The 10,510-nt window shown below is 40.2% G+C and overlaps 1 protein-coding gene across 1 annotated transcript; it reads left to right on the top strand.

Annotated features, from left to right (window-relative positions):
- The first annotated feature begins 7,863 nt into the window (after window positions 1–7,863).
- LOC133036508 (uncharacterized) lies at window positions 7,864–9,542 on the top strand. The gene is made up of 3 exons (XM_061113047.1): window positions 7,864–7,994; window positions 8,083–8,145; window positions 8,279–9,542. The coding sequence occupies exons 1-3, from the start codon at window positions 7,902–7,904 to the stop codon at window positions 8,411–8,413; spliced, it is 291 nt and encodes a 96-aa protein (XP_060969030.1). The 5' UTR covers window positions 7,864–7,901; the 3' UTR covers window positions 8,414–9,542.
- The last annotated feature ends 968 nt before the right edge of the window (window positions 9,543–10,510 follow it).

The raw sequence follows: 10,510 nt of genomic DNA on the forward strand, positions 1-10,510 counted from the left end.
ACGTGTCAAATTAAAATTTTTGCTTTAAACATTAAACTTTATAAAATAATATAATATTTACAAATCCCGGGATCCCGATTTCAAACTTTTGAAAATTTACTGTTTAAACTTTACATTCAAAATATACAAGTTCAGGGTCGCACAGCGACTTTCAAAATACAACACCCAGATGTCCCGAGACCGAACACTCCAGGTCGCGCTGCTTGACATGTACAATCTCACCCGAGCTCAGGTTCACTCCTGTTCAGCTTTCGCCTTTCCTTTACCTACACATAGAAGCAGAAACTGTGAGTCGACAGACTCAGTAAGAAATGCATATAACATACCATATAATTTCCGACCTGTAAATAGGCGTCCATACACCTATTTACAGAGCTTAACAGATGAGCATGAACGTTCAATACCAGGGTACGACCACTATACCACATACACAACGTACCTAGCTGTACGAGTGTTGGTAGGGTTTACCTCGATCAGTGAGTAACACTGAGTAATGTACCACACACCTTAGCATTTCCCTATGCTTGTGTTGGTATCACCGTATCGTACTCAAATCAACAACAATCACTGTACCAATACACTCTATAACTTAATTATACAAGTGTTGGTAGTGTTTAACATAACTCAAGCATGCATATATAAACACATATACACACATTCAGATAATCACATCATACATTATACACAGTTCTTACCTGTTTTCCGAATTCAAGTGTGCTGGCCGACCTGAACGGAATTCACGTGCTAGATGGATGCCCTTGCTTTGATTCCTCTTGAATCCTTAGCTGAAAACACAACTTAAGCTCCCAAAATTCCTTGCCCCTTGCTGCCTTCGAAGAGAGAAAGAGAGAAGAGAGAGCTTCTCTTGATTTTCTTTGATTTTTTTTCCTTATTTTCCAAATGAAAAATGAGTTAATTACTTAACTCTTCCAAATTAGATGCTAGGTGTCAACTATATGGGCAGCCACCACACTAACCTTAACCAAAAGACTAAAATGCCCCTAGACTTAAAACTAGGGTATTTCTAAAGCTAGGGGTAAAATGGTCAAAATCCATAACCCCGCTCAATCCCGGTAATTTATTTTCTCTAAAATATTCCCCACTATAAAATAGGGTTCTAAAATTACCCATGTGATTAATCTAGCCATCCATCGCATTTTCCGTTGTCGCCGAATAAAAATTACAAAAATAACATATTACACATATAAGCTAGATAATACCCCTAGAGTTTAATAAAATCTCCGAAATTGAGAAATTATAACTCTAATATTTATTTCTAAATATTGGGGTCCACATTAAAATTTAATTCACAAATAATAATAAAATAATAAAAATTAGTGCTAATTGCCTTTACTAATTCATAAACTAGAGCGGTCATTACAATTATCCCCCCGTTAATAGGATTTCGTCCCCGAAATCTAACCTGAATAGCTTCCGGATGTTGAGTCCTCATATCCGACTCCAACTCCTGTGTGGCTTCTTCCACCTTACTATTCCTCCAGCAGCACCTTAACCAAGCAATAGTCTTGTTCCGAAGAACTTTTTCTTTTCTATCCAAAATCTGAACAGGTTGCTCTTCATAGGATAAGTCTGGTTGAAGTTCAAGGGCTTCATAACTCAAGACATGAGTCGGGTCTGACACGTATTTCCTTAACATAGAAATGTGAAATACGTCATGAACAGCTGACAATGCTGGTGGTAAGGCTAGCCGATACGCTACCTGCCCGACCTTCTCAAGTATCTGAAATGGCCCAATGAACCTAGGGCTTAACTTACCCTTCTTCCCGAAGCGTCTAATACCCTTCATTGGTGAAACCCGCAGAAAACATGTTCCCCCGCCCGAAATGTAACATCTCTGCGCTTCGGATCAGCATAACTTTTCTGCCTGCTTTGAGAAGCAAGCATCCGAGCCTTGATCTTATCAATAGCTTCATTGGTCCTCTGCACTAACTCAGGACCCAGGTACTTCCTTTCTCCTGTCTCGTCCCAATGAATAGGAGAACGACATTTTCTACCATATAACATCTCATAGGGAGCCATCCCTATTGTACTTTGGTAGCTGTTGTTGTAGGAGAATTCAATTAGAGGCAAGTACTTAACCCATGAACCCTCAAAGTCCATGACACAGGCTCGCAATAGGTCTTCTAAAATCTGGATAGTTCTTTCTGACTGACCATCAGTCTGAGGGTGAAAGGCTGTACTAAACTTTAACTTGGTACCCATAGCCTTCTGGAGACTCACCCAAAACTTCGATGTGAACTTTGGATCCCTGTCTGATACAATAGATTTAGGGGCTCCATGGAGACGAACTATCTCCTTTACATACAATTCAGCATATTGATCCACTGAATATGTAACTTTCACTGGTAAGAAGTGAGCTGACTTTGTGAATCTGTCCACGATGACCCAAACAGAATCATACATCCCTGTGGTTCTAGGCAAACCAGTTACGAAGTCCATTGTGATGTCCTCCCACTTCCATTCCGGAAGGACTAAAGGCCGTAATAACCCCGCCGCCCGATGTTCAGCCTTAATCTGCTGGCAAGTTAAACATTTGGACACGTAGTCCACCACATCTCTTTTCATCCCATACCACCAGAAGTAGGGTTTCAAATCTTGATACATCTTGGTGGTTCCCGGATGCAACGAATAAGGTGTGGTGTGAGCTTCATCAAGTATCTCTTTCTTAAGCTCATCCACACTAGGAACACAAACTCGAACTTTATAAAGTAACATTCCACTGTTCGAGACTGTAAAACCTTTAGGCCGACCAGCTATCACTTCATCTCGAACTTTAACTAGTTCGGGATCTTCCAGTTGTGCCTTTCTGATTCTCTCCAACAGATCAGATTGGAGTGTTAAATTATGTAGTTTCCCGACCACGAATTCAATTCCTGCACTAACCATTTCCGAGGCTAGCTGAGGAGCTATCATAACCGTAGTACACACTTGACCGGGACCTTTTCTCGCTCGTAGCGTCGGCCACAACATTGGCTTTCCCGGGTGATACAAGATTTCACAATCGTAGTCCTTAACCAACTCCAACCACCTTCTGCCTCATATTCGCATCTTTTTGGGTGAAAAAGTATTTAAGACTTTTATGATCCGTATAAATCTCACACTTTTCACCGTAAAGATAATGTCGCCAAATCTTTAAAGCAAAAACCACAGCAGCGAGCTCTAAATCATGAGTTGGGTAACGCTGCTCATAATCCTTCGATTGACGAGAGGCATAAGCTATGACTCGTCGCCTTGCATCGAACGCATCCCGTACCCCGTTTGGATGCATCACAATACACAACAAATTTCTCTTGATTCGATGGCAAAGCTAACACCGAGCCGTTATCAAACGCTGCTTCAACTCCTGAAAGCTTGATTCACACTTATCTGACCACACAAATCTCTGATTTTTCTTGGTCAATTCAGTTAGGGGCATAGAAAGTTTAGAAAATCCTTCGACGAAACGTCGATAATACCCTGCTAACCCGAGAAAACTTCGAATTTCTGTCACAGACTTGGGCCTCGGCCAATTCTTCACTGATTCTATCTTATTTGGATCAACCATAATTCCATTTTTCCCAACTATGTGACCCAAAAAGGACACCTCGGACAACCAGAATTCGCACTTTTTGAACTTGGCATACAGCTTGTGATCTCTAAGTCGCTGTAACACCATTCGGAGATGATGCTCGTGCTCCTCTTCTGACTGAGAGTACACAAGAATGTCATCGATAAACACTATAACGCAGTTATCGAGGAAATCCTTGAATACCCTATTCATGAGATCCATAAAGGCCGCAGGAGCATTAGTCAATCCGAATGACATTACCAGAAACTCATAGTGCCCATATCTGGTTCTAAAAGCAGTCTTCGGTATGTCCTCCTCCCGAATTCTGAGTTGATGATAACCAGACCGTAAATCAATCTTCGAAAACACCGTCTTTCCTTGAAGCTGATCGAACAGATCATCGATCCTAGGCAACGGTACTTGTTCTTAATCGTCAGCTTGTTTAGTTCCCGATAATCAATACACATTCTGAGGGAACCATCTTTCTTCTTTACAAAAAGAACCGGAGCTCCCCAGGGCGATACACTGGGTCGAATAAACCCAATATCAAGCATCCCCTGAAGTTGTAACTTAAGCTCCTTGAGTTCCGCTGGAGCCATTCTATATGGAGCTTTAGAAACAGGTTCGACTCCAGGTGCCAGATCAATTACGAAATCAATCTCTCGCTGTGGCGGCATTCCCGGCAATTCCTCGGGAAACACATCAAGAAAATCTTTCACCACCCGACTATCTCGGGCCCAAATGTTTCGTGTCCGTCGGAGTCAAATACTACCGCTAGAAATCCTATACAACCATTGCATAGTAAATCCTTAGCTCTCAACACGAAATAACCGGGATCCGAGACCCCCGAATCGATCCAACATAAACAAATGGATCTTCACCTTCCGGCTGAAAAATCACCATTTTACGTCTACAATCTATACTGGCCGAATACTTGGATAGAAAATCCATTCCCGCATAATATCAAACTCGCTTAATTTCAATTCTATAAGGTCAGTACTCAATTCCCTATCTTCGATCCTAATCGGCATAGACCTAATGCGCCTATTAGAGATAACCAATTCCCCGCTAGGCATTAGGGTTCCAAACCCTCTTTCTAAAATGTCACAAGGTCTACCCAAAAGATCAATCACCCTTGTAGCCACATATGAACGTGTAGCTCCCGAGTCAAATAATACTGTAAATAACAAGTTGTTGACGGGAAGCTGACCCGTCACAACGAAGGACCGGCCGCAAGCATCGCCTTGGGTGATGGCAAACACACGAGCAGGAACCGGTTTCACCTCAACTTTTGGCTCCTCTTTCTTTGCATGGGGGCAATCTTTCTTGAAATGCCCCACCATGCCACATAGAAAGCATGTCTTCGGTTACACTCTCCGGATGATGTTTCTTGCACCTTGGACACTCGGGATAAGAATAACCCCGTCGTCCTCCTCTACCTTGGTTCCCACGGAACCGCTTGCTTTGCCCCGAGCCACCAGAAGCTGGAACAACCTTTCTTTTCTGCTCAATGGTGGAGTCACCACCATCCCTACCATAAACAGGAGTAGGAACAGTGGGGGTTCCACCAACACTCGGAGTCACCCGGGGCTCCTGAAGAAATTTTACTGCACCTTCGGCTCTCAAAGCCTTCTCGACCATATCTGCATACGTGGTTGCTTCGGTAGTGGTAATAACCAGATCATGCCGGATCTTTGCACTCAAACCCGCTAAATATTTTTCTTTCTTACTAAAGTCCGTGGGCACAATTCCCGCCGCCAACTTAGCCAACCGATCAAATTTCGTTGTATACTCGCGGACCGACATACCCTCGCCCGAACTAGATCGTTGAACTCTTTCCGCTTTGCACTGTGGACCGCTTCATTGTAATACTTGGAGTTAAATAACTCCCTGAATTCTTCCCAAGTCATCAGCGAGACGTCCCGTGTGAGGGTTATCAATTCCCACCACACAAGGGCATCTTCCTGAAACTGGAAAGTGGCGCAGGTCACCCGATCATTTCCAACCACTCCCATAAAGTTGAGAATACGCTCAATCATCGAAAGCCATTGCTCGGCCTTCATCACATCAGGGCCTCCCAGAAACACTGGAGGTGCCTGTTTTCAAAATCTTTCGTACAACGGTTCCATACGGTTGCCAACAACGAAGTTGTTCGCCGGCACCGCCGGAACCGCAACGGCCCGAACTTCTTGAGGAGGCACGGCGGAGGACCCCGCCGCCTCGGCCTCGAATCTCTTCATCTTGCTGACAAATTCTCTCTTGCATTTCAGCAAATCTTTGCTCCCAATCGGGAGGAGCTTCGAGGTGGATTTACAGTGGCGACCACCCCGAGCTCTACCACGGCCACGGCCGCGACCACGGGATTTTGAGGATTCCCCGACCGCCTCCGGCCTCAACCATGCCACCCTGGCTTCTTGTATTTCGCGGGGCGTCCATTTAATAGGACTTAGCCTGCGAATCCATAAGGTAGGCAGGTTAGACGGCGATCAAAATTAACACCGCTCTTAATAGCAAAAAGGCAACACACTTTCTTTTCTTTTTAAAGAAATATATTTAATTTAAATCTAATATGCTTCCTAACATGCTTTTACATCACACTTATTTAAAATACTAAACAAGTACGGGCTTACTGAACCGTGAACCGAGCTTTCTCTGATGAAGATTGTACATGTCATAGCAAGCTTCGGTAGACAAACCTGGCGGCTCTGATACCAAAATTGTAACGCCCTAATGCTAAGTGCACGCTACGTTGCTTTTTCAATTATTGTGCAAACTTTGCTAATCAAAGTAATTTCTCGAAAAACGTGTCAAATTAAAATTTTTGCTTTAAACATTAAACTTTATAAAATAATATAATATTTACAAATCCCGGGATCCCGATTTCAAACTTTTGAAAATTTACTGTTTAAACTTTACATTCAAAATATACAAGTTCAGGGTCGCACAGCGACTTTCAAAATACAACACCCAGATGTCCCGAGACCGAACACTCCAGGTCGCGCTGCTTGACATGTACAATCTCACCCGAGCTCAGGTTCACTCCTGTTCAGCTTTCGCCTTTCCTTTACCTACACATAGAAGCGACCGTGAGTCGACGGACTCGCAAGAAATGCATATAACATACCATATAATTTCCGACCTGTAAATAGGCGCCCATACACCTATTTACAGAGCTTAACAGATGAGCATGAACGTTCAATACCAGGGTACGACCACTATACCACATACACAACGTACCTAGCTGTACGAGTGTTGGTAGGGTTTACCTCGATCAGTGAGTAACACTGAGTAATGTACCACACACCTTAGCATTTCCCTATGCTTGTGTTGGTATCACCGTATCGTACTCAAATCAACAACAATCACTGTACCAATACACTCTATAACTTAATTATACAAGTGTTGGTAGTGTTTAACATAACTCAAGCATGCATATATAAACACATATACACACATTCAGATAATCACATCATACATTATACACAGTTCTTACCTGTTTTCCGAATTCAAGTGTGCTGGCCGACCTGAACGGAATTCACGTGCTAGATGGATGCCCTTGCTTTGATTCCTCTTGAATCCTTAGCTGAAAACACAACTTAAGCTCCCAAAATTCCTTGCCCCTTGCTGCCTTCGAAGAGAGAAAGAGAGAAGAGAGAGCTTCTCTTGATTTTCTTTGATTTTTTTTCCTTATTTTCCAAATGAAAAATGAGTTAATTACTTAACTCTTCCAAATTAGATGCTAGGTGTCAACTATATGGGCAGCCACCACACTAACCTTAACCAAAAGACTAAAATGCCCCTAGACTTAAAACTAGGGTATTTCTAAAGCTAGGGGTAAAATGGTCAAAATCCATAACCCCGCTCAATCCCGGTAATTTATTTTCTCTAAAATATTCCCCACTATAAAATAGGGTTCTAAAATTACCCATGTGATTAATCTAGCCATCCATCGCATTTTCCGTTGTCGCCGAATAAAAATTACAAAAATAACATATTACACATATAAGCTATATAATACCCCTAGAGTTTAATAAAATCTCCGAAATTGAGAAATTATAACTCTAATATTTATTTCTAAATATTGGGGTCCACATTAAAATTTAATTCACAAATAATAATAAAATAATAAAAATTAGTGCTAATTGCCTTTACTAATTCATAAACTAGAGCGGTCATTACAGTAATGTAAGCATAGAAATTCAAATTTCCCTAATTTAATAGTATTAGCGTACCAGTACCATTACCAGAATATCTTCAATAATTTTTAGTCCTCTATTTTTAATAAGAAAGTATATATCTTTCTCTTTTGAATCTCTCTCTCTAAATAATTATAATGGAAGGGATTTCGGTGGCTCAGATCGATAGGAAATCATCCATAGAAAGAGAGCCAAGGGCTCCTAGAATGGATCAATTTCATTTTACAAGGGTATAAAAGTTTATCCTTTAAATAAATGGTTTCTTGTTTACAACCTTGTATATATATAATTAATTGATCATGTTGGTCGGGTTTGCAGGAAGAAGCTTTATATGTTCTGAAAACTAGGTCTGTGGAAGAAGCCATGAATATCTTCACTGAGGTATTATTATATAACCATATTGTATATTGTTTGTTTTTTTACCTTTCTTTCTAATCTTTCTTATTTTCTATTTTGTTTAATATATCAAATTCTAATTACTGTCATTTTATGAAACTATTCCACTTAATAAAAGGGCTTAAAGCCAATGGGCAGTGCGGTGGCGTTGAAAACAGGAACACTAGAGATGGTTCTAAGTGATGAAATCGAATTTGGATTCATGGAGGATAACTTAGAACTGTCATGCGATATAGCCACAACACCTTTCTAGCTTCACCCTACTTTTTTTTTTTTTTCTATTTTGCTTTTTAGAGTTATGTGCTAGTTGTAATTATACGCATATTCCGTTCTTAGGTAGTACAAAAAATATTGATGCAAATCATCAATTGTTTCTGTTGCGATTTATTATGATACATATTATTAGTTTCTTGACTAGTGAAAAAAAATGGCCCCACAAAGGAAGAAAATAAAAAAAGAAGACGTGTTGTAAATCAGCTTAGTTTAATCATAAAAAAGAAAAAGAAAGAAAATGATTAAGATATGGTATATATGTTATGTATAATGATCTCAGATTATTAATAATTTGCAAAATGATTTATTACAATCTCTAAAATGCAGTGTTTAGATTGGATTATTTTTTTTTTGAAATGGTCCAAGCTAAGTGCCAAGTTTTTTATTTACCGTATACAATCTTTTGAAGTGAAAGTCACTAGAATGTATTGTACACAAATTATTGCCAAAGAAACATGACAATATGAATTATGAAGCATATAGAATTTTTTTTTTGAAAGAAATGCAAAATTTGTTAATAAAAATTTAATGTTACAGAAGAATTTAAAAATTGAGGACAAGCATCTGTCCAAACACATTTTCCTAAACTAGTAACAGAGGTTGTGTGACAGTCAGTAGTCCCGTGATCCGTAAGGGGAAATATCGGGTAAGCTGTGCAATCCCACATCGCCTCGGGAAGGTCAAGTGGGATGGTTCCGAGACTGTGTAGGTATGGGACTACACAGTTGAAGAACTTAAATGGATTGATTGGTACTACCTATATCAACAAGGTGCATCTTGTTTTTTGGTAGCCCAACACGAAAGAACTCCACAGTTAAGCGTGCTTGACATGGGAAAATTTTAGGATGGGTGACTTCTTGGGAAGTTTTCCCAGGAAGCGTGCGAGTGAGGACAAAGCACGCTGAAAACACTCGTGTTGATCTGTAAGATCAGTCATCAATTCAGGAAGCAGCTAGAGTGACGGTACTCGTGTATAAGAGCCATTATTCCGTGGGTGTAAGGACCCAATGGAGGCTTGAAGCGGGAACGTTACAAATGGTATCAGAGCCTTGACCCAGCCGGAAGTGTGGTCGACGAGGACGTCAGACCCCATAAGGGGGGGTGATTGTGACATTCAGTAGTCCCGTGATCCGTAAGGGGAAATATCGGGTAAGCTGTGCAATCCTATATTGCCTGGGGAAGGTCAAGTGGGATGGTTCCAAGACTGTGTAGGTATGGGACTACACAGTTGAAGAGGACTTAAATGGATTGATTGGTACTACCTATATCAACAAGGCGCATCTTATTTTTCGGTAGCCCAACACGAAAGAACTCCACAGTTAAGCGTGCTTGACCTGGGAAAATTTTAGGATGGGTGACTGTTGGGTTTTGTGCCCTAAATAAAATCCATTTCAATATAATCAGATTTACTTATTAATAAAGATCAGAAATAACATTTTATGTTGCATGGTTCACTTGATTTATTTCATGATTATATATATAATGTATGAATTCTATTTAGGTCCAGAACATATGAATTTGTTAATGATTATAGTGTTGTCAGCACAATGGAATATAATCTTAATTATATGTTCGAAAATTTATTCCCTGATTTGTCAGAACACTGGATTTAGACTGACATGATATAATCAGCGGTAGGTATTCTTACACCTTGAAAAAGTGTTATGTCCTTTCAAGGACATTGGCAAAGTTTACCAGTATCGGATGTATGGAGTATACATCGGAAGGGACCGATATTGAACTTTTATTAGATATATTAAAATTACCGTAATATCTATTCAATTCAATATCACCCGTTGATCCTAGATCAAATGATCTTAATCCTGATATGATTAGGTTCGATCTCAAGAGTACTATACATGTTCTTTGATTTGTTAGTTAAGCCTACTTTTGGGTCAGGGTGATACGTACATTTTGGGAACATGATAGTATAATTGAGTGGGAGCGCTAACATAAATATGGAATCTATAAATTCTATAGGAATTTAGAAGTGAAACGATGATATCCTTCGAGCTTGGCTAAACAGAGATAAATGGTGGAGATCTCATTTCACTTCGCTGAAATATCATTTATACGG

The sequence above is a fragment of the Cannabis sativa genome, chromosome 4, assembly GCF_029168945.1.
Source record: "Cannabis sativa cultivar Pink pepper isolate KNU-18-1 chromosome 4, ASM2916894v1, whole genome shotgun sequence".
NCBI classification, from domain to species: Eukaryota; Viridiplantae; Streptophyta; class Magnoliopsida; order Rosales; family Cannabaceae; genus Cannabis; species Cannabis sativa.

Coding starts and splice junctions, on each gene's coding strand:
- LOC133036508 (XM_061113047.1), top strand. CDS start 7,902: ATGGAAGGGATTTCGGTGGCTCAGATCGATAGGAAATCATCCATAGAA. Junction 7,995..8,082: donor ATCAATTTCATTTTACAAGG/GTATAAAAGTTT, acceptor TCGGGTTTGCAG/GAAGAAGCTTTATATGTTCT. Junction 8,146..8,278: donor CCATGAATATCTTCACTGAG/GTATTATTATAT, acceptor ACTTAATAAAAG/GGCTTAAAGCCAATGGGCAG.